General features: G+C 42.7%; 3 protein-coding genes across 29 annotated transcripts in view; 2 read left to right on the forward strand and 1 right to left on the reverse strand.

Moving 5' to 3' along the window:
• Positions 1 to 24240, reverse strand: part of LOC112643367 (zinc finger protein 420-like) — a 642213-nt gene that overhangs the window by 174429 nt on the left and 443544 nt on the right. For 8 of the 24 annotated variants that reach the window (XM_049108146.1, XM_049108196.1, XM_049108210.1 and 5 more), the window contains 2 exons: positions 19261 to 19387; positions 18291 to 18386 (listed from right to left, as the gene is read on the reverse strand). The exons of 12 other annotated variants lie outside the window; for them this stretch is intronic. In XM_049108146.1, the coding sequence (XP_048964103.1) occupies positions 18291 to 18386; positions 19261 to 19387 (223 nt within the window). Of the gene's footprint in view, positions 1 to 5691; positions 5967 to 18290; positions 18387 to 19260; positions 19388 to 24240 lie in introns of those variants that run through there. 4 more of the 24 variants (XM_049108136.1, XM_049108159.1, XM_049108131.1 and 1 more) reach the window with 2 other exon arrangements.
• Positions 1 to 24240, forward strand: part of LOC125754834 (zinc finger protein 345-like) — a 113818-nt gene that overhangs the window by 61944 nt on the left and 27634 nt on the right. The window lies entirely within an intron of this gene.
• The window catches only part of LOC112643408 (zinc finger protein 736-like), a 255589-nt gene continuing 234079 nt past the window's right edge, over positions 2731 to 24240 (forward strand). Inside the window, exons 1-5 of one of the 4 annotated variants that reach the window (XR_007409778.1) lie at positions 2731 to 2870; positions 3239 to 3359; positions 4504 to 4662; positions 9511 to 9664; positions 21801 to 21815. The gene's annotated coding sequence lies outside the window, so the exon portion shown is untranslated. Of the gene's footprint in view, positions 2871 to 3238; positions 3360 to 4503; positions 4663 to 9510; positions 9665 to 21800; positions 21816 to 24240 lie in introns of those variants that run through there. The other 3 variants (XR_007409779.1, XR_007409782.1, XR_007409777.1) reach the window with 3 other exon arrangements.

Raw genomic sequence — 24240 nt, forward strand, 5'->3', positions numbered from 1 at the left:
CCCCCTTTGGCCCAGGGCCTGATCCTGGAGACCCAGGATCCAGTCCCATGTCGGGCTCCCTGCATTGAGTCTGCTTCTCCCTCTGCCTGTTGTCTCTGCCTCTCTCTCTCTCTCTGTTTCTCATGAATAAATAAATAAAATCTTAAAAAAAAAAAAAACCAAAAAGATCTAACTTACCTGGACTCCATCATGAAGCAATTTCTAAAACAATCTCAACTGATCTACGCCTACTAAGTAAATTGACAAAGTAATTTTAAAAAACCTCCGAACGGGATCCCTGGGTGGCGCAGTGGTTTAGCGCCTGCCTTTGGCCCAGGGCGCGATCCTGGAGACCCAGGATCGAATCCCACGTCAGGCTCCCGGTGCATGGAGCCTGCTTCTCCCTCTGCCTGTGTCTCTGCCTCTCTCTCTCTCTCTCTCTCTCTCTCTCTCTCTCTGTGACTATCATAAATAAATAAAAATTAAAAAAAAACAAAACAAAAAAAAAAAACCTCCGAACAAGGAAAAGTCCTATGCCAGATGAATTCATGGGATAATTCATACAAATATATAATGAGAAAGTACTTCAAATATCCTCAAATATTTGCAAGGAGTAAAGAGAAGGGAGAAAATGACAACACTCTCTGGGACACCAGCATTAGCAGGTTATCAAAGCCATAGGAGAAACTACAAGTAAAGAAATCTACAAACTACTATCTGTGAGGAATATTCATGCAAAGTCCACAATGAAATAATGCAAACGGAATCAAAAGCACACTTTAACATTTTACAACATGATCAAGTGAGAATTCTTCCTGGAATTCAATACTATCAATTTGAGACTGCACATTAACAGGAAGAGGATCATAATAACTAACCAGACACTTTGAAGAGATTATACAAAGATTTTACTCCATAGTAAAAGGAAGTAACTACAACAAAGCAAATAAAACCAAGAGTAGGTTATTCTCCTTCCAACCAGAAGCCTACTGTGAAAATGACATAAACTACCAAATTTTGGAAAGTATGTAGATAAGCCAGAAATCCCATGTGCTGCGATGTGTGTGAAAAGTGGTATAAAGATTGTGGGATGGAGTTTCATAGTGTCTGTTAAAGCTGAATAAACCTATTTACCAACAATTCACTCCCATACACACACACACACACACACAGAGGCAGCAGATATATCTACATTTTTCACACTTAAAGACAAATTATAGATTTTACATGCCAGTAATAGTCATGACAGTCATAGACTGAGAACCATTCACTTGCATATTAATACTAGAACGATGCAGTCAGTTGATATTCACATGATGGAACTGGATCCATCCAACTCTAATGAATGGTGCACAACAACATGCAGTGATACATAAATTTACAGGCAAGAGACAGAAAGGAAAAAAATGCCAATTACAAAAGAGTTCCCGTCACCTGATTACATTCACATAAAGTACAAAAACGAGGACAGGCACCTATTCCTTACGTGTTAAAGGAGTGTTGAGCTTTTGGGAAAATTACTAAGGACCTCAAGGGGAATTTTAGAGGACAAACAAAATAAAGTTTCTTGAGCTCAATGGATTATAGAGATGGGATTCGGTTGTGAAATCCCACTGAACTGTTCACCTACGATCTCCACGTGTGACTTTACTTTTAAAAAATGTCCAAGAATAAGAGATGTATATTAAAAGATCAGTGTCAGGGCACCTGGGTGGCTCAGTGGGTTAAGCATCTGCCTTTGGCAGAAGTCATGATCTCAGGGCCCCAGGATCCTTGCTCAGCAGCAGGGAGTCTGCTTCTCCCTCTCCCTCTACTCTGTTCTCTCTCTAATAAATAAAGTCTTTAAACAAACAAACAAACAAACAAATACACAAATAAAAGTGTCATAATGTATGCTGACAAGTTGAAATTAAAGTTAGGAAGGAACTTCCCACTGTGACTAAATTTTCATGGCATGCATGAATTTATAGCTAAAGCAATATGGTACTGAGTATACAATATTCACAAAAAAAGAAGGAAATATAGAATTATTTTCTTAAAATTCATATAGGAAAACACAAAAAAATTAAGCGGATAGAGTGTAAAGTAAAAACACGGTAATTCCAAACCCCAACATCTCCATTAGAATATTAAACATATATAAACTAAATGTTCCTGGTAACACTAAACTTTGCTTGAATATATTCCGTTGGAATTTTCCTAGAGTTGTAACTGAAACGTGAGGATGAAATTGGAAAAAAACTAAACAAAAAACAAAACCGTGTGTGATAACCAATTAAACATGCTGCATGGCAAAAATAAATATGATGTCGAATAATTTTTAACACTGAAGGAGTTTGTCACTCTTCTTCATAATGTTGTTAAGTATCTAAATGTACTCCATTCTATCTCATCAATAACACATAATCAGTGTGTGCATATTTATATACACATATAAACATATACACACTTACATACACGTATGTAGCAAGACATTCATTGTTACCTCACGAGATATAAAAGTATTCATCACAGAGGGTTGACATCATAAAGATGGTGACATAGGTAGATCCCACTTCTGTACTTCTCATAATAAGCTCAACTAGCAACTATACACATAAGACATCACTGGGCAATTCTCAGGACTCAGGGGTGATGCTGAACACCCCCTGGACTACAAAGATCAATAGGGACAGCATCAGAAGGTTAAGTGGAGTCGTTTCCCTATGACCACAGTACACTTCTCCATGGGCCAGCACAGTGCCCCACTGTGGGGGACCACCTAGAACTAGGGTTCTTCTCCCAAGAAGAAAAGAGCCCAGAGTAGGTCAATGACACCGTGGGCATTGTGCCTTGGGGAGGATGGCTTTTCCTGAATGAGTCATTATCCTTCAGTGGAACCACTTTAAAATGTGAGTATAACATGATACCCAACTTTATTTTATCAGTTTTGACAACTGATAAAAATCCTCTTTCCACTCAGATCAGGAAGGGTGTTAAGGACTGCATGGGCTGTGAAACCACATAGGGATATCAAGACTAAAAACTGGGTGGGCCATTTGAAGCATCCATGACTGGTGACCTGCTCCTAAGATATGCAGTGCTTTGCACACAGTCAAGAACACAGGACTAGATTGATCATGGGGCTGAGTGGAAGTGAGGGAGGGAGGTTGTGCCAGCCGTGGGTCACCATCCCTGGAATGTCAAACATGTATAGTGAAGCAGATCTATGTGGGGGTTATATACCTGGGATATCAGTGTTTCTTCTTCTGCCTATTAGTATCCAAAAGCCTTCTTCATCATCAACATCGACTCTGCCAGATGACACCTTAAACCTATGCCCAAAATGTTTAATCATCCGTATCCTCTCTCCACCCACTCCCACATCTGCACCTGGAAAGGTATAGTTATCTATGTCACCCAATAGCAGCTAGGTCTGAAGACCACCAGGGAATTCATTAACTCATGTGGAATGGATCTGACTGCCTTGAATCCCAGAAAATCACCACATTCCTCAAGTCCCCATCTCTGTCATTTTATTCATCACTAGAAGCTACTTAAGACATTGCAGTGACCAAAGAGAGCTCCCGACCAGAACTTCCCCACCTTTCAAGAGTTGTCCAGGATCACCTGGTTGGTATGGTCGTCTGGGCATCTGCCTTGATCCCAGAATCATGGGATCGAGCCCCACACTGAGCTCCCCACTCACTGAGGAGTCTGCTTCTCCTTCTCCCTCTGCCCCTCCCCCGACTCCTGCAAGCTCTTGCATGCTCTCTCTGTGTCCCTTTCTCATATAAATGAAATCCCTTGGGAAGCCCGGGTGGCTCAGCGGTTTGGCGCCGCCTTCGGCCCAGGGCCTGATCCTGGAGACCCGGGTCCGAGTCTCCCTGCATGGAGCCTGCTTCTCCCTCTGCCTGTGTCTCTGCCTCTCTCTGTGTCTCTCATGAATAAATAAATAAAACCTTGAAAAAAAAATAAATGAAATCCCTTAAATTGTTCATACTTGCTTTCACTAAGCCTTCTCTCCCTCTCGAAGGATACCGTTAGCATGTCTTATCTGTCCTCACAACTCTTGGTACCAAATGCCTGAAGTAGTCCTGTGGCCCACTGATGTGCTTCCCGGTCTACCAAGGAAGTGGTGACAGCATAGTATTTAAATCTCAGATATGACCTCAAATGATCCAGTTACCAACCATTTCCGACTCAATTAAAAAAAGTAAAGCTCCTCCTAAGAACCTACAACAGCCTGTGTGGCTTATGTGGGAGGGAGAGAGCAGTGACAATGGGGTCTCCATAACATACAAAAGGAGGACAGCTGTGATGCCACACACTATAAAGGAGAGGAAGACATGGAAAAACTGGGAATGATTTGGAAACAAAACAAGTAAAATTTGTCTTTCTAAATTTACAGTCAGTAGTGCAGACTTGGACAGGCAGTCTCTCCCCCCCATGAAGAATTCATGTCGGTTCTTTAGCCTAGATATTTTTCATCTCGCCTTGGGCTGCATCATCACTCCCAATAAAATATTGTCTTCTTATGTTTAGAACATCTACCACACCCCGAGCATTGTCCCAACTTGGTCTCTTCAAATGAATGTTAAAACATCCCATGACTCATGAAGTCTCCACGTCTTCACGTAAATCAAACTGTTATACGAAAGTGACTAACTTGGATGATGTCACTTCCAAGAAGGGAAAAGAATAGTAAGTAAAGAAATCGCACTTAGCGTTCTTCTCCAATTAAGAAGGAAGAAATGAAATGTAGCAATTAAACTACATGGAATTGAATATGCTCAGTGAGAAATTACTCCCACATTCGGATGAATTTTTGAACACCATGTCATTTCATGCAAACCATTCTTAAAATCCCTAAGACATACAAGCAACAGTTCCTGAACATTCAAAACAAGGAAAACAGAGTAGATCCTACATGAGTAATAGGTAAGTAGATGAGACACAATTTGCCCGGAGAGATTTTCAAACCAAGGCATACGAAATTTAGGAGAAATAAATTCAACGCAACGTATAGAAAATTATTCCCATCAGGAATCTAGTAAACATTTTTGTTTACTAGGAAATCATGAAGTTTGAAAATAACCTTCTTTGCCCCAATATTCCCTTTCCTTCTGGAGATATAGGTATACCCACACATATACACACAGGTACTTCTTCCTAGTTACTCTACTATTCTGAAATATATCTTGGGATGCCCGGGGGGGGGTTAGTGGTTCAACATCTGCCTTCGACTCAGGGCATGATCCCAGATTTGCGGGATCGAGTCCCACATCGTGCTTCCTGAGGAGCCTGCTTCTCCTTCTGCCTATGTCTCTGCTTCTGCCTGTCTCTCTGCCTCTCATGAATAAATTCAAAAAAATCTTAAAAAGAAAAAAAAAGAAAAAAGAGATATATCTTTAGCTTTTTTTTAAACGTTTTTTAAAAAGATTTTATTTATTTATTCATGAGAGACACACACAGAGAGAGAGAGAGACAGAGAGAGAGGCAGAGACACAGGTTCCATGCAGGGAGCCCAATGTGGGACTCGATCCCGGGTCTCCAGGATCAGGCCTTGGGCTGAAGGCAGCGCTAAACCGCTGAGCCGCCTGGGCTGCCCATATCTTTAACTTAATATAACACTTTGCATTCTGTGGATACCAAACCCATAAATGTTGTCTTCTCTATGCTCACCAAAACAACATAAACAAAGAAAAATAGCGATCGAAAATTCTGTAGATATGGCTTGTAATTATATGTGTATTGACTTTGTTCAGTTAACAGTTTTGAAGTAGGACCCCTGGGCATTGGATGATGAGCCAAGGTTCAATAAAAGAAAACAAAGAAAGGGAAATAAAGTTTACTACTCATAGGTACTGGAGGATGTAAATAATATGCCTTGAGAGACAGCATGAAGGGTTCAAGATTGACTGCAGGCAGAGAAAATGACCAAGAAGTGGGGCAGATGCCATGTTTCGAGTCCACGGTTGGAGTGCTTTCGAGTTCCTGGGCTAAATCTAGAATGCAAATCAAACCAAAATGAGTAAGATTAACTGTGCAGGGATCTTCTCTAAGGGGAGCTTATGCTAAATACTGCCAGCAGACAGCTCTTTCACAAACACTATAGAGAAAGTCCTATCAAAAGTTACCTTTACGGGATCCCTGGGTGGCGCAGCGGTTTGGCGCCTGCCTTTGGCCCAGGGCGCGATCCTGGAGACCCGGGATCGAATCCCACATCAGGCTCCCGGTGCATGGAGCCTGTTTCTCCCTCTGCCTGTGTCTCTGCCTCTCTCTCTCTCTCTCTGTGACTATCATAAATAAATAAAAATTTAAAAAAAAAAAAAAAAAAAAAGTTACCTTTACTTGTGACTTGGGGGCCTTTTATCTAGTGTTATTTGCCACTGGGTAGAACTAGGGTCCGTTCAAAGCCCCTGCAGGCAGTGTGATTATACAAAATGCATTCCAACACAGCATTATCAAGAAATCATTTAGCCACACGCTCAATAATACATCTATATCATCCTTATTACAAACATCATCCTGGGGTGCCTGGGTGGCTCAGGTGATTTAGCTTCTGTCTTCAGCTCAGCTCATGATCTCGGGGTCCTGGGATCAAGCCCTACATCGGGTTCCCTGCTTAGCAGGGAGTCTGCTTCTCCCTCTCCCACTGCTGTTCCCCCTGCTTGTGCTCTCTCTCACTCAAATAAATAAATAAAATCTTAAAGGAAAAAAACCCATCATACTGCTTTAGCAGTAGTATAATATAAGGAGGAAAACATACATCACATAAACTTGGGGAAAATAACCTCAAATAGGGACGCCTGGGTGGCTGAGCAGTTGAGCTTCTGCCTTTGCTCAGGGCATCATCCTGGGGTCCTGGGATCAAGGGATGGAGTCCCACATCGAGCTTCCTGCATGGAACCTGCTTCTCCCTCTGCCTAGGTCTCTGCCTGTGTGTGTGTGTGTGTGTCTCGTGAATAAATGAATAAAATCTTAAAAACAAAATAACCTCAAATTATTTGAGGTTTAAGACCACAGGGAAAAAAGATTATTAGTCATAGCATCCCACTGCTCTAACAAATACAGGTGACTCCTGAATACAGCAGAGGTTCAGTGTGCCAACACCCATGCAGTTGAAAATCCATGTATAATATGGACTCTCTAACACTTAATTTTAATAGCCTCCTGTTGACCAGAAACCTAATCAAAAACAGTCCATTAAAGATGCCTAGGTGGCTCAGTCTATTAACCGTCTACCTTTGGCTCAGGTCATGATCCCAGGGTCCTGAGATCGACCCCAAATCTGCTCTCCCTCTCCCTCTACTGCTCCCCCTGCATATTCTCTCTCTTTCTCTCATTAAAGAAAAAAAGTCAATGAATATACATGTTATTTTACAGATGATAATACAACAACAAAGGATGCTCAAAAAAAGACAATATTAAGAAGAGCAGAGGAAAGAGAAAATACATTTACAATACTGTACTATAAATAAATCTCGCTATAAGTAGACCTACACAGTGTTCAAACTCACATAGCACAAAGGTCAAGTATACTTTGTGTTCCTGTCTCTTTACCTACAACCTTGATGAAGTTGGGGCAGGCTATGGTTGGTATGGGATAAAACTTCAATCCAGGGCAGAGCCCAGTGGCTCAGCGGATTACCGCTGCCTTTGGCCCAGGGCATGATCCTGGAGACCCGGGATCCGGTTCCCACATTGGGCTTCCTGCAGGGAGCCTGCTTCACCCTCTGCCTGTGCCTCTGCCTCTCTTCTCTGTCTCTGTCTCTCTGTCTCTCTCTGTGTGTCTTTCATGATTAAATAAATAAAATCCTTAAAAAAAAAAATACTTCACTCCAGATCACTGTTAACACATTACAATCCATCCAGTGTTACTAATTAAAACATATAATTTCAAATGCACTCTAAAGACACCACTGCCACATCACCATGATTCTTAGTCAAAATACCCATTACAAGCATTCAGAACCATTCTTGTTCCTCAGAGGTAATTTTCTGTGAATTCTGTTCTCAATGCCTTTTCTTATTTTTTTTAAGATTTTATTTATTTAATCAAAAGAGACACAGAGACAGAGGCAGAGACCTAGGCAGAGGGAGAAGCAGTCTCACTGCACAGAGCCTGAGGTGGGACTCAATCCCAGGACCCCCAGATCACGCCTGAGCCGAAAGGCAGACGCTCAACCACTGAGCTACCCAGGCGTCCCTCTCAATGCCTTTTATTTTTTTATTTTTATTTTTAAAGATTTTATTTATTTATTCATGAGAATACACAGAGAAGAGAGAGAGAGGCAGAGACACAGGCAGAGAGAGAAGCAGGCTCCATGCAGGGAGCCTGATGTGGGACCCAATCCCGGGACTCCAGGATCACGCCCTGAGCTGTAGGCGGTGCTAAACCGCTGAGCCACCGGGGCTGCCCCTCTCAATGCCTTTTAAACAGAGACCAGGGCAGCCCGGGTGGCACAGCAGTTTAGCGCTGCCTGCAGCCTGGGGTGTGATCCTGGAGACCCGGGATCGAGTCCCATGTCCGGCTTCCTGCATGGAGCCTGCTTCTCCCTCTGCCTGTGTCTCTGCCTCTCTCCCTCCCTCTGAATAAATAAATAAATACATCCTTTAAATAAATAGATAGATAGATAGATAGATAGATAGATAGATAGATAGAGACCAAGTATGGAGTCGAAGTGGACTTACAATAATTTTATACCCTTTACAGAATAGCTAAGTATAATTTCCTCAGATGTCTGTGAAATCTCTTTATTTGAACGGGATAACTAATATTCTTGACTTCTACCAACTGCTAATATAAAGATACATCCAGATGTTAATGAACTGCCAGCATAGTCTCCTAAAACAGCAATTGGCAAATCTATTTATTTTTTTAAGATTGTTTATTTATTTAAATACCCACCATTCGCTTTGACGTGGATGGAACTGGAGGGTATTATGCTGAGTGAAAAAGGTCAATCGGAAAAGGACAAACATTATATCGTCTCATTCATATGGGAAATATAAAAAATAGTGAAAGGGAATAAAGGGGAAAGGAGAAAAAATGAGTGAGAAATATCAGAGAGAGACAAAACACGAGAGACTCCTACCTCTGGGAAATGAATAAGGGGTGGTGGAAAGGGAGGTGGGCGGGGGTGGGGGTGGGGGGTGACTGGGGGACGGGCCCTGAGGGGGGCACTTGATGGGATGAGCACTGGGTGTTATGCTATATGTTGGCAAATTGAACTCCAATAATAAAGAATTAAAAAAATAAAAAATAAAAGAATTTGATGTCAGAAAGCCAAAAAAACAAAAAAAAACAAAAAAAGGATTCTTTATTTATTTTATTTTATTTTATTTTTTTAATTTTTATTTATTTATGATAGTCACAGAGAGAGAGAGAGAGAGAGGCAGAGACACAGGCAGAGGGAGAAGCAGGCTCCATGCACCAGGAGTCCGACGTGGGATTCAATCCCGGGTCTCCAGGATCACGCCCTGGGCCAAAGGCAGGCGCTAAACCGCTGCGCCACCCAGGGATCCCCCTCTTTATTTATTTTAAAGAGAGAATGAGTGACCACGAGATATGTAGAAAAGGATGGAATCCCCAACACACTCCACCCCATGAGGAGACTATGGTGATGATGCCTGAGATGATGACCGGAGCTTAAACCAAGAATCAGATGCTTAATTCACTGAGCCACCCGGGTGCTCCTTGGTAAAACTATTTAAAATTCAGGATGTTGGGATCCCTGGGTGGCGCAGCAGTTTAGCGCCTGCCTTTGGCCCAGGGCGCGATCCTGGAGACCCGGGATCGAATCCCACGTCGGGCTCCCGGTGCATGGAGCCTGCTTCTCCCTCTGCCTGTGTCTCTGCCTCTCTCTCTCTCTCACTGTGTGCCTATCATAAATAAAATTTAAAAAAAAAAAAATAAAAAAAATAAAATAAAATTCAGGATGTTTCTTTATCTTATGTTCCTTATATCTTAAAAATTATTTTATCCATTTATTTGTCTTCTTTTTTCAAGATTTTATTTATATTTATTTTTGAGAGACACACACAAAGAGAAGAGAGAGAGAAAGAGAGAGGCAGAGACACAGGCAGAGGGAGAAGCAGACTCCATGCAGGGAGCCCAACGTGGGACTCAATCCCAGGTCTTCAGATCAGGCCCCGAGCCAAAGGTGGTGATAAACTGCTGAGCCACCCGGGCTGCCCTCCATTTATTTTTTTAAGCTTATCTATCTATCTATCTATCTATCTATCTATCTATCTATCTATTCATTCATGAGAGACACACAGAGAGAGGCAGAGACATGGGCAGAGGGAGAAGCAGGCTCCCCGCAGGGAGCCCGATGTGGGACTCCATCCTGGAACTCAGGGATCATGCCCTGAGCTGAAGGCAGATGCTTAACCGTTGAACCACCCAGGCATCCCTATCCATTTATTTAGAGAGAAAGAACATGTGGGAGATTAGCAGGGAGGGCCTGAGGGAGAGGGACAGAAAGATCCCTAGCTGACAGGGCTGAGCACTGAGCCCAATATGGAGCTCCATCCCAACTTCCCAGATCATGACCTGAGTTGAACTGAAGAGACAGATGCTTAAGCAACTCAGCCACCCAGGCACCCTTCTCTTACTTTAATGTAAATGATGACTCTCTGAACACTTACTTCATCATGATTTAGGTCACTCTTCCTCATGACCCACAAACAGCATCTCCATGTGGACTTTCTTCATAAATTGTAAACCATAGTCTCCTTCATCGTGTATGCAAAGTAGGCATGAGTGAATTCCCCACCAAATAAGAGCCCCTCATGTCTGTGAGACAGCCACAATCAAATCACCTTGAATGCACCCACGCAATAAAGGCACAACACGAGATGACTTAAGAGTCAAATCAATACTATTTGCCATGCAAAAACTCTCAAATATGGCCAAAAGAAAATAAGACACACTAATACCCCTCCCCAGACATCCATCCTCTCTCGATCCTTTCAGGCATATTAGCAAGTGCAGCTGACCTTTGAATAAGTGGGTTTGAACAGTATGGGTCCACTTACACGTAAGTTTTCTTGATACGTACTTCTTGAAGTACTGTAAACATGTTTTCTGTTCATTATGATTTCCTTAACATTTTCTTTTCTCAAGCTTACATTATTATAACAATGCCATAATAGGGATACCTGGGTGGCTCAGCGGTTGAGCCTCTGCCTTTAGCTCAGAGTGTGATCCCGGGTCCAGGAATCGAGTCCCACATCGGGCTCCCTGCAAGGAGCCTGGAGCCTGCTTCCTTCTCTATCAATGTCTCTGCCTCTCTCTCTGGGTCTCTCATGAATAAATAAATAAAATATTAAAAAAAAAAACAATGCCAGATATAGTACAGAAAACATACTAAGAATGGGATATTGACTGTTCCTGTTCTGGAAGGCTTCTTGTCAACAATAGGCTATTTCCATGGATAAACAGGTATGGTTTTATGTATGGGGAGTCAAAAGTGACGAGCAGATTTTCAACGGTGAAAGAGTTGACACCCCTAATACCTGCATTGTCCAAAGCTAAAATGTAATTAAGTGTTTGAACTTTGGATTTTACTCCATAATAAATATCCTAATTTAGAATCATGTGTGAAATAGACTGATCTTTTGCTTTCTACAGTGAATTATTTGATTGATTTAAAGATTTTATTTATTTATTCATGAGACACACAGAGAGAGACAGAGACAGAGACACAGGCAGAGGGAGAGGCAGGCTCCATACAGGGAGCCCTACATGGGACTGGATCCCAAGACTCTAGGATCATGCCCCTGGGCCCAAAGCAGGCGCCAAACCGCTGAGCCATCCAGGAATCCCCTCTTATTTATTTTAGATTTCACATTCCCATTACATAGTTTGACAATTATTTACATCTTCAATATTCCATCCTTCATGAAGGCTTCCTTCTTCTGAAGTGTGTATTAAGAACAAAGGTTTTTCATCATTCATTACATTTCTAGGGTTTCTATCCAGTATGCTTTCTCCTGTATTGAGTAAGAGTTTGTTCCCTGTGAAGACTTTGCCAACATTCTTGACATTTGTACAGTATCACCACAGGATGTATTATCTCATGTCGAATAGTTTTCATTATGTATTAAATGTTTTGCCACATTCTTTTTTTTTGTTTTGTTTTGTTTTGTTTTGCCACATTCTTTACACTTGTAGGGTTCCTGTCATTAGGCACTGTCTGATGTTCAGAAAGTTGTAGCTTCTGAACAAAGCTTAAAGGCTTTGCGCATTTTTTTTTACATTGGTCAGCCTTCTCACCAGCATGTATTACCTTATGATGGTAAGTTTTGAGTAGTGCTTAAAGGCTTTGCCACAATGTTTACATTTGTAAGATTTCTTCCCATTATGAAATCTCTGCTGTTGACTGAGTTTTGAAGACCAGTTTATTTTTTTTTATTTTTATTTTTTTTAATTTTTATTTATTTATGATAGTCACAGAGAGAGAGAGAGGCACAGAGACACAGGCAGAGGGAGAAGCAGGCTCCATGCACCGGGAGCCCGATGTGGGATTCGATCCCGGGTCTCCAGGATCGTGCCCTGGGCCAAAGGCAGGCGCCAAACCGCTGCGCCACCCAGGGATCCCTGAAGACCAGTTTAAAGGTTTGCCAGAGTTACTACATTTGTAAGTCTTCTCTCCAGTGAGGACACAAGGATGTAAAATAAGATTTGAGCTTTCATAAAAGACTTTCCCACATGTATTACTGTAGACTAGTTATCTGGAAACTGAGTTTCCTGACCCTTGATTATTGTTTCTCCCCAATATATTCCACTGATAACGTTCTGTCTCGAGTATAAACACCTCAGTGATTATGGAAGATAGAAAGGCTTTTAGTGAGGACTCTAAGTGTATAACACATAAAGATAAAAAACGTGGGACACCTGGGTGGCTCAGCGGTTGAGCGCTTGCTTCTGCCCAGGGCGTGATCCTGGGGTCCCGGGATCAAGTACCTCAACAGGCTCCCTACATGGAACGTGCTTCTTTCTCTGCCTGTGTCTCTGCCTCTCTCTGTCTCTCTGTCTCATGAATAAATAAAATCTTAAAAAAAAAAAAGATAAATAACTTGCTCCAAATTATGTATTATGTGATAACTATTAAACAGTGATGTCTGAATAAAGACCCCCCTCCCCCCTGTTTATCTAAATTAAAGACATTGAAAAAGGATTGATTATGTATTGGTGGAAGAATAATGAACCCTCTGAAAAAGACTTCCCAAATCAGTCACATTTAGAATTTTTTAAAAGATTTTACTTATTCACAAGAGACAGACAGAGAGAGGCAGAGACATAGGCAGAGAGAGAAGCAGGCTCCTCACAGGGAGCCCGATGCGGGACCGGGCCCCGGACTCTGGGATCATGCCCTGAGCCAAAGGAGACTCAACCGCTGAGCCACCCAGGAGTCCCACATTTAGAATTTTTAGCTTTCTTTCTCCATGTCTAACTTTCAGACATGTCTCAGTGAATGATTGATCCAATCTTATATTTCAAATGGTTTGTATGTTATTTTCAGGATGGACTAGGGGGGGTTTCCAGAATTTGCAAATGTTCTTTCAGAGAACAGGTATGCATGAAAATGGAATTTGGCCCTCGGGTTCAAAGATACCGTTCTGCCAATGTGACTCACGTAAGGTGGGGTTTCCCCCCTAAAGTTTTATATCCTTGACCTCTTCTGGTAGTTGAGATTTCATTACGGGTGATTTTCCTAGTTTGGTTATATCCATCGAAATATCCTTCCTGCTTTTCCCTCCCCCATCCCTTTCCCAGACATTCATTAATTATAAATACTCAGGGCCACAGCTTTTGGATCTTCCTATATAACAATCTTCTTTGCCTGTCTTTGCTAACAAGCCTAGGGTGTTATGGAAAGACACAACTAAAAGATACAAAATAAGTTTTTCCACTTACTAAGCTCACATGCATGTACATTAAAATGCTAATTTGCAAAAGTAATACCTATCATAGGACATCAGCAACTGGGGAATTGGAAGCACTTAGGGCTTTGCTCTTCCATGGAGACAAAAAAGGACCAAATTACCTTTTAGAATGCTCCAGAAGCCAATGAGGAGAGCCACATCCCCAGGCAAGTACAAATGAAGAAAGGCCATATCAGAGAGACAAAGGAAGTTTTTGACACTTGCTCCTTGCAGCTAGCTGCTCAACCTGTCACTCCATGGCAACATTGTGAGAAAACTCTTACAAAACAGTGGCCTGTATGTTCAATGATCTGGCTCCATTATAGCTGCCCGAGGAACTTGTTTCTGTCATGCATGACATGGAAAAAAGGGAGAGTGAGAACACCCTCTGGAAGCAGTGTGGTAGCTGCTCAGACAAAAGGCGGGCATTTGTTCAAACAATGGAGAGATAATAGGGCTGAAGGGAAAGAGCCAGGAAGATATCATGAGCTATAAAGCAGTAACTGCCCTTTTGTAACGTGTAAATAACAAAAACTCAGACATGACAAATGCCCAGCATATGTGTGACAGGTGCCAGGATTACTATTATGTGTGTTCTCTAAAAAGAAAGTACATAATCCTGGGCCCAGAAGCTGCTTTTCTATTTCTTTTTCTTTTTTCTGTTTTCGTAATTCACAAATGTCAACAGAAGATCACATGACACAAAGAAACAGAAAAATGTCAGGCAGCTGGGTGGCTCAGTGGTTTAGCGCCACCTTCAGCATCGGGGCCTGATCTTGGAGACCCAGGATCGAGTCCCACGTCGGGCTCCCTGTGTGGAGCCTGCTTCTCCCTCGGCCTATGTCTCTGCCTCTCTCATGAATAAATAAATAAAATCTTAAAAAAAAAAAAAAGAAAAGACAAATGTGTTCCAGTCACAGGAACAAAATATATACCCCAAACTGACCCTAGATTAATGAGGAACTATTAATTGGATAACAGAGAATTAACTATGAAGAGAAAAAGGTATGTGACTAAATGATCTCAGAAAACTTGGGATCCCTGGGTGGCGCAGCGGTTTGGCGCCTGCCTTTGGCCCAGGGCGCGATCCTGGAGACCTGGGATCGAGTCCCACGTCGGGCTCCCGGTGCATGGAGCCTGCTTCTCCCTCTGCCTGTGTCTCTGCCTCTCTCTCTCTCTCCTGTGTGTGTGTGTGACTATCATGAATAAATAAATAAAATCTTTAAAAAAAAAAGAAAAAAGAAAACTGTGTGACCAAAATGGAAACAAAAGAGACAAAGTATAACTATCAACCAACCAGGATTGGGAGCCGAAGAGTACAATCACTGAACTGAAAAATACAGTAAGGAGGGATGCCTGGGTGGCTCCCCGGTTGAGCTTCTGCCTTTTGCTCAGGTCATGATCCTGAGGTCCAGGATCGAGTGGCACAGTTGGCTCCCTACAAGGAGCTTGCTTCTACCTCTGCCTGTGTCTCTGTGCCTCTCTCTGTGTATAAATAAATAAATACAACCTTTAAAAAAAATACACTGGGCACCCCAGGTGGCTCAGCGGTTTACGCCACCTTCCACCCAGGGCATAATCCTGGGGACCCTGGATCCAGTCCCAAGTCTGCCTTCCTGCATGGAGCCTGCTTCTCCCTCTGCCTGTGTCTGCCTCTCTCTCTCTCTCTCTCTCCAAAAAAAAAATAAAATCTTTAAAAAATATAAATAAATAAATAAATAAATAAATAAATAAATAAATAAATAAATGCACTAAGGAGTGAGCAACACACTTGCTCAAGCAGAAGAATGAATCGGGCTCTCCAAAGACCCTGTTGTTTTTTTTTAAAGATTTTATTCACTTATTCATGAGAGACACAGAGAAAGAGAGAGAGGCAGAGACACAGGCAGGGGGAAAAGCAGGATCCATGCAGGGAGCATGACATGGGACTCGATCTGGGGACTCCAGGATCATACCCCTGGCCACAGGCAGGTGCTAAACCACTGAGCCCCCAGGGATCCCCAAGACCCTTTGTTTTAAATCACCTACTACGAAGACCAAAGAAAAATGTGGAAAACGACATGGCCTGGGGATCCATGGGACTCCAACAAGTGGGATGATACGAACATTAAGGGGACCCCATACAGAGAGGAGTGAAAGGGGGCAGAGAGTTTACATGAACAGCTAAAGGCTTCTACTTCACACATATGTGGAAAGAGGCAAATTCAATAATCTCAGTAAAAAAGTAGAATAAATGTCAAGACAGAAACACAGTGACACATTACAATTAATCTATCAGAGATGCCCGGGGGGCTTAGCGGTTGAACGTCTGCCTTTGGCTCAGGGCATGATCCCAGGTCCGGGGAAGGAGTCCCACTCTGGGCTCACTGCGAGGAGCCGGTTTCTCCCTCTGTCTATGTCTCTGCTTCTCTGCGTGTCTCTCATGAATAAATAAATAGAATCTTTAATATATATGCATATACATATGTGTGTATATATATAAAACTCATCCATCAAAAATCAGAAGTGAAAAGAGAATTTTAAACCAACATGACAACAACTACTCATCATCTACAAGGGAGCCTCTATAGTATACTACTGAAATTTTCAGTAGACGTTACAACATAAAACTCTGCTCATGTGAATATTTAAAAGGGCACCTGGGTAGCTCAGTCAGTTACCCATCCACCTTCAACTCGGGTAACGATCCCAGCATCCTGGGATAGAACCCCATGTCATGCTCCCTGCTCAGCAGGGAGTCTGCTTCTCTGTCTCCCTCTCCCTGTCCCTCTCCCTCTCCATCTGCTTGTGGGCTCTCTTTCAAATAAACAAGTAAAATATTTTTTTAAATAGCATAAAATTAGAAATCTACATACTAAACTGAATTACAGTATGGGATGCCTGGGGGGCTCAATGGTTGAGCATCTGCCTTTGGTCAGGCTGTGATCCCCGGGTCCAGGAATGGAGTCCCACATCGGGCTCTCCACAAGGAGCCTGGTTCACCCTCTGCCTACATCTCTGCCTCTCTCTCTCTCTCTCTCTCTCTCTCTGTGTGTCTCTTATGAATAAATAAACAAATAAATAGGGCAGCCCAGGTGGCTCAGCGATTTGGCGTCGCCTTCAGCCCAGAGCACAATCCTGGAAACCTGGGATCGAATTCCCACGTCCGGCTCCCTGCATGGAGCCTGCTTCTCCCTCTGCCTCTCTGTGTGTCTCATAAATAAATAAAATCTTTAAAATAAAAAATAAAAATAAAAATAAAAATAAATAAATAAAACTTAAAAAATAAATCTTTTAAAAAAAGAATTATTCGAAGTACAATTATTCTATACGCAAAACATTTTTTCAATATGGGAATTTTACTATCTACTTCACTTCTTATAAAGCACATACATGCCCATGTCATATCAGAACTTTTGATCTAGGGGTATCCCTGGGTGGCACAGCGGTTTAGCGCCTGCCTTTGGCCAAGGGTACCATGCTGGAGACCCAGGATCGAATCCCACGTTGGGCTCCCGGTACATGGAGCCTGCTTCTCCCTCTGCCTGTGTCTCTGCCTCTCTCTCTCTCTCTCTCTCTGTGTGACTATCATAAATTAAAAAAAAAAAAGAACTTTTGATCTAGGGATGCCTGGGTGGCTCAGCAGTTGAGCCCCTGCCTTCAGCTCGGGGCATGATCTTGGAGTCCCGGGATCGAGTCTGACATCGGGCTCCCTGCATGGAGCCTGCTTCTCTCTCCCTATGTCTCTGACTCTCTCTCTCTGTCTGTGTCTCTCATGAATAAATGAAAACAATCTTAAAAAAATAAAAAATAAAGTGCTAGCAAATAAAGGTAGAATAAATAATGTAACTGGCCAAGAACTAGTATGCAAATCTTAAATAATTCAGGCAAGGATCATCAAGGGACTTTATCTGATGAAATCACTGAGTTTCTAATTTTGTATAATTAAGATTAAAGCCTCCACAACAGTGGAATGCCTAAGTCAGAAATCATGGGATGTCTGTCTCTAATGTTCCTGGGATTTCTGCACCAAAACCCGTATGGCCACCACAACTCTGGCACACTTCCCACACGAGGCAAAACAGAACTTAGAAAAGAGTTAGCATCAAGTTCTTCAGAAACAGGGAGATTTCCCCAAGGTCCTCAAAACGATGGAGAAACTCTCAGATTATGGAGGCCCTCCCTGTGGATGTGATGGACCATAACTGGACCTGAAGGAGAATCCTTAAGAGAATAAAAGAGCATGATAATGTTGCATAATAGATGTCCCTTTGGAAGAGACAGAGAAATAAAACTGGGCTTCCCCAACTGACTTTGATTCAAGGAGAGCTACTGGAACCGCACTTCAGGGTCTATCATCCTCCTTTAGATTTGGACCTCAACTTCTGTCATCTGCTTCACATATTCCCACCTACCTGGATGGATGGCTACTGTCTTCTTTGTCTTCAGATCCCAAGGTTCTTTCCTTTGCTCCAAAAAGGAGACCAAATCTGGCTTTGATACAATTAGACCTGTTTATTAAAAAAGAGAATAGAAGTATTGCTGGAGATTCTTTCAATCCACTATTATGCTCAATAGAGAAGAGAGGCCATTGTAAAATAACAGAAGATGATTTCCAAACACTGTTGACCAACAGCCACTTTAGAACAGGTAGGGTATCAAATATTCATATCCTGACTCCGACTTCCAAGTACTACTGATATAATAATAATGAGTAAAAATTGGAGTTTAAATGTGGGCAATAAGGGCAGCCCGTGTGGCTCAGCGGTTTAGCGCCGCCTTTAGCCCAGGGTGTGATCCTGGAGACCTGGGATCGAGTCCCACATTGGGCTCCCTGCATGGAGCCTGCCTCTCCCTCTGCCTGTGTGAGTCTCTGCCTCTCTCTCTCTCTCTCTCTCTCTCTGTGTGTGTCTCTAATAAATAAAAATCTTTAAAAAAAAAGTGGGCAATACCATTTTATGCTGCTCAATGTTTAGAATTGCCACTAATCTACAGAAATGATGTTACCTTAAGGAAGGGGAAGCTAAAGCTGAAAAGCAAATATCATTAAGATTTTTCTCTAAACCTACAACCCCAGGTCGCCCGGGTGGCTTGCGGTTGATCTGCTTGATCATCTGCCTTTGGCTCAGGGTGTGGTCCCGGAGTCCCGGGATCAAGTCCCACGTCGAGATCCTTGCACGGAGCCTGCTTCTTCCTCTGCTCATCCCCCCGCCTCTCATGAATAAATAAAAATTAAAAAAAAAAAATCTAAAAACCCCAACTTATGTTCCTTACTGCATGGACTGGATTCCAGTCATGCAATGAGGAATCACCCAAGAGACAGTCTTCAAAGGAAGGAACGAAACCTTGAGTTGGTTTGGGAAATTTCAAAGCCGTTATTCTCACCCACGAAGAGGAGGTGTCCATAGTTCTCTAACATCACATCTCTGTATAATTCCCGCTGAGTATGGTTCAGACATCTCCACTCCTCCGGAGAGAATTCTACGGCCACATCCCTGAATGTCAGCAGTCCCTGCAATAAATCCCACAATTACCAAATGGCCATTGACAAGAGTTCACAACGTACCTAAGATGAAAGAGGGAGTTAGTGTCACCAGCTAGAACCCATGATCTGACCCTTTCTGCTTACCTGCTTATCAATGCCAACCCTAGTCTCTCACATTTTACTTAACCTCTTCTTTCCACCTTATCCTTTACTGAGGCCAAACACCTTATGGGCAGTCTCCAGTGGTGAAACAGAAACTATCCAATGAAGAAGGGGAATGACTGCCCCGAGGAAGTGTTTGGCCTGGCGCAGGTTGAGGCAGACAGACCATGGAGTCATCTACAGTTACTTTTACCTCATTATAATACTAAAATTCTCCATGCATGGAGGACAAACATCATTTACCTAAAGTACAAGTATTTTCTTAACGTCTATATGCAACCTTATGCCAGCTCTACATAAGGTAACAGGCTACCCTTTCTAAATATCCACCCTAACCCCCCCATAATAGGAAATCATTTATCATGTCCCCTTGCTCTGTGAGTCTCTGCTTTGGAAGTTATACCCTATAATCTTATTTGTGGCAAATCAAGATCCCTGTGTGTGAGAACCCCATGTAGTGTAGTTTCCATCTGTGACTCACCAAGCAGTGAACTCATGTCATTTGAGCTATTTTAGAACTAGTTCTGGGGATCCCTGGGTGGCGCAGCGGTTTGGCGCCTGCCTTTGGCCCAGGGCGCGATCCTAGAGACCCGGGATCGAGTCCCACATCGGGCTCCCGGTGCATGGGGCCTGCTTCTCCCTCTGCCTATGTCTCTGCCTCTCTTTCTCTCTCTGTGACTATCATTAATAAATAAAAATTAAAAAAAAAAAAAAAGAACTAGTTCTATCTTACGGGAGTCTCCTGCTTTATGCAGTAAAATAATATTTAACATGGTATTAGGCTCTAATGTACTAACTTTGAGGTCACAGGATGGCATGTGATCCACAAAACTTATCAGTACTGTGTGTTGGGGATCCCTGGGTGGCTCAGCGGTTTGGCTCCTGCCTTCAGCCCAGGGTGTGATCCTGGAATCCTGGGATTGAGTCCCGAATTGGGCTCCCCGCTTGAAGCCTGCTGCTCCCTCTGCCTGCGTCTCTGCCTCTCTCACTCTCTCTCTCTCTCTCTGTGTCTCTCATGAATGAATAAATAAGATCTTTAAATAAATACATAAATACATAAATACTGTGTGTTGATCCAATTGAAGTTGTATATTGAAAGCATCAACATAGGTATACACATTATTGAATACTATGTTTATATCATTCAGTTAAGTTGTTTATTTTTCATACAGGGAAAGTTTTGGTGGACTACAAATGTAGTCATCAACTTTTTTTTTTTTTAAATAGTAGCTCTCTCTGCTACTCCTCCTGCTTGTGCTCACGGGCTCTCTCTCAAATAAACAAATAAAGAATCTTTAAAAAAAAACGTGACAGAGCAGCAAATTGTCATGGTGACAAATTTAAGAAACACTGTCAATGACCTGAGACTTATAAATCTCTTTGTGGATAATGATGTTTCTTTCATTCACCCTATCTATACAAAGACATGATATAGATACAAAACAGCTATTATTTGAGTCTAGCATAATGAGGGAATACAAGCAAAAAATGTTTGCCTTTAAACCAGAAGTGTGGGACGCCTGGGTGGCTCAGCAGTTGAGCCTCAGCCTTTTACTCCTGATGAGATCCCGGAGTCTCAGGATGGAGTCCCTGGATCGAGTCCCAGGATCGAGTTCCAGGTCGGGCTCCCCTCAAAGAGCCTGCTCTCCCTCTGCCTATGTCTCTCTCTCTCTCTCTGTGTCTCTCATGAGTAAATAAATAAAAGCCTTTTAAAAAAAGGAGGATGTCAGTGACATAAGTGTGGAATATAATAAAAACTCACAGGATAGAAGTCTGGTTGATGGAGAACCTCCACTCCCTGAAGTCGATATGATCAACTACATGAAGCCGAGTTTTCATTTGTCCAGTGGAAACTGCTTGGTGTGGGTTGGGAGTAGAAGGTCAAGAAACTATCCATGAGACATTTTTGGTGAAAAAAATCCTTTTTTTATTAACGCTCGGGGATATGACCCTTGGGCAGAAAAAGCTGCAGTGTGATTTTGAGGAAGCATGGATTATATGCTTTTAAGCTTGGGGGGGGGGAGCTGCTCAGTATAGGTAAAATAAGTTTCTAAAGGGATTTACATCTGTTCAAGAGGACTTCTAGGATCCTGGGAGTCTGGCTACCATCAAGCTAAGGTTGCTTTTTGCCTCAAGCAAAGCATTAACACTAAGGCAGCTGTGAATTCCCTGAGAAAAGTCAGACTCTGCTTGTCTCAAGTATTATCTATCAGTGAGCTGCAAATCTCACTACGGACGTTTCATTTTACCTACATTTCTTTTGCTTTGTTCTCCTAAGAAACTACAAGCAAAGAGAAACTCAGAAGAAAGAAGTTTCCAGGTGAAAAGGGATGGTTTCTGCACATTGCTCAGCAAATCCAAGATCCTTACAAATAGAAAAGGAAAATAGGATCATTGCAGCCGAGACATCTAGCAGAGCATCAAACCAAAAGAAGTTAACACCAGCTGTAATGAAACGTTGATATCCGTGCCTAAGGAACACTGAAGGACCCATTACTACTGGTGTTGAGGAAGGGACAGGCAGGGCTCACCAAAAATCCCAGAAATGGGGAGCCGTAAGAAACCACAGATAAGGGAACATAAACAGACCAACTCGTTTGTTTTAAACATCAGAGATGAGATAGCGAAAGGAGAAGTAATCGTGGTGCTATCAGTGGTGATGTCAAGATTTAAGTCCCCGGGTCAGGTGTCTATACGAGATCAAACATAAAAGCCTTCATTGGCAACCAGTTTGAAACCCCTCTCACTCTAGACAGCTTTCTTTCTGTTCTCACCCTCACTTGGTAAACTATCACTTCACCCTTTTGTGTCTACGAGAGTCATTCTTCCACTCGGCAGACAAGAACCCTGCAACAGTGTGTTCTTCATAGACGCTGCTTTTAGGCAAACAGGCTTGAGCAATGGAATGCAGAAAGAGCCAGTGACCACCTGGCTGAATGCAGACAGGCCCATCAGGCAACCCACCCTGAAGTGTCCAGAGGCCTGAACTAGCCATTGGGCTTCTCACAACCAGGTACACTTCCCCAAAAAAGGGAAGATTCCATTTGTTGCCATATGTCCTCATCTTCCCCCTTTAACCACAGCCCCCACCCTCTATACGTCTTTGCAGACAGCCTCTCCTCTGTGGTCCTACCTGCAGCTCCCTCCAGCTCCCTCGCTGTCTATTCAATGTGAACTTTCTAGCTCCTTTGTTCTGCCTCAGGTGAATTCTCTCACTTCCTCTGCTACCAGCTTCTATCTGATGGTCACCCTATATTTAGGGGCCCACTTTCAATCAAGAGACACCCCATTTAGGCACCACATTCTTGTGGCCCCTAAAGAGTAAATCAGACTGTAAACTATGAATACTCTTCATTTATACAAACTTCAAAAAAAAAAAAACAAAAAAAACAAAAAATAACAAACTTCAGTTGTGGAGGCCAAGAAAAATTAAGGCCATTCCACCTCAAGTTTAGCATTAGCACAAGTACAGCCATCTTAGGCCCCTAGGAATGAGCTGAACTTTACAGGAAAAACTGCAGAATGTCCTAGGCAGGGAATCCCATATCGGAAAGACCATAAAGCTCAGAATGCCCTCGGCAGAGAATCCCAACAGTCACAGACGGTTCCATTTCCTGTAATATCTAGTATATTTTAAATATAGTACCTTCTCCATGTTCTAAACAGTAAGACTGGGCCCCCGTTTGTTCTCAGAGAATATTCTTTTTTTTTCTTTTTTTTTTTTTGGATCTTATATCCACTGTGTTTATTCTTTAACTTGGGGGATTCCTGGGTGGCTCAGTAGTTCAGCGCCTGCCTTCGGCACAGGGCGAGATCCTGGTATCCCGGGATCCAGTCCCACGTCAGGCTCCCTGCGTGGAGCCTGCGTCTCCTCTGCCTGTGTCTCTGCCTCTCTCTCTCTGTGTCTCTCATGAATAAATTCAGAAAATCTAAAGAAAAAAAAAGGATTCTTTAACTCAACACCGTCCCCGTGGATCTCTCACAAAGGAATTATTTTCAATACTTGCAAGCAGGTCTGTAATTCAAAGTGACAACCGTTGATGGCCTACTGAGAGCCAGATTGGGGAGAAGGAGTAAAAGGCTCTGGTTAATAGGGAGAAGTGGTCTAAAGACCTGATCTTGGGGATCCCTGGGTGGCGCAGCGGTTTAGCGCCTGTCTTTGGCCCAGGGCGCGATCCTGGAGACCCGGGATCGAATCCCACATCGGGCTCCCGGTGCATGGAGCCTGCTTCTCCCTCTGCCTGTGTCTCTGCCTCTCTCTCTCTCTCTCTCTGTGTGTGACAATCATAAATAAATAAAAATTAAAAAAAAAAAAAGGACCTGATCTTGAGTGTCATTTCTGAAAAGGTTTAAAAATTAGGTGCAAACATAAAGCAGAAACATCAGAATTAGAGAAACTAATGTTTGCAATATCTAAATCTGAGGAATTTGGGGAGAAAAGGAGGACATGACCTCTGACCTGGGATGCAAGGCTTACCTGACAACTGGCCATTTCTTCTGTCACCTCCTCTAGAGCTCTTCCTCAGAAGAGATTCCAGGAGGAATCATAGCTGCACTCAGAAAAAAATGCCTTTAAAGCCACCAGCAGAGCCTCTTGTAAGCTGCTCGCCTGCAGGTAGGACTTTGAAATGCAAAGGCCCAACTTCCTCATCCTTTGTGTCAGGAGCAATTCAGAACTGATTCTCTCCCAGGAGACCAATCTTTGAGTTTTCCTTCTC

Source organism: Canis lupus, chromosome 1, assembly GCF_003254725.2.
Source record: "Canis lupus dingo isolate Sandy chromosome 1, ASM325472v2, whole genome shotgun sequence".
Taxonomy (NCBI): domain Eukaryota; kingdom Metazoa; phylum Chordata; class Mammalia; order Carnivora; family Canidae; genus Canis; species Canis lupus.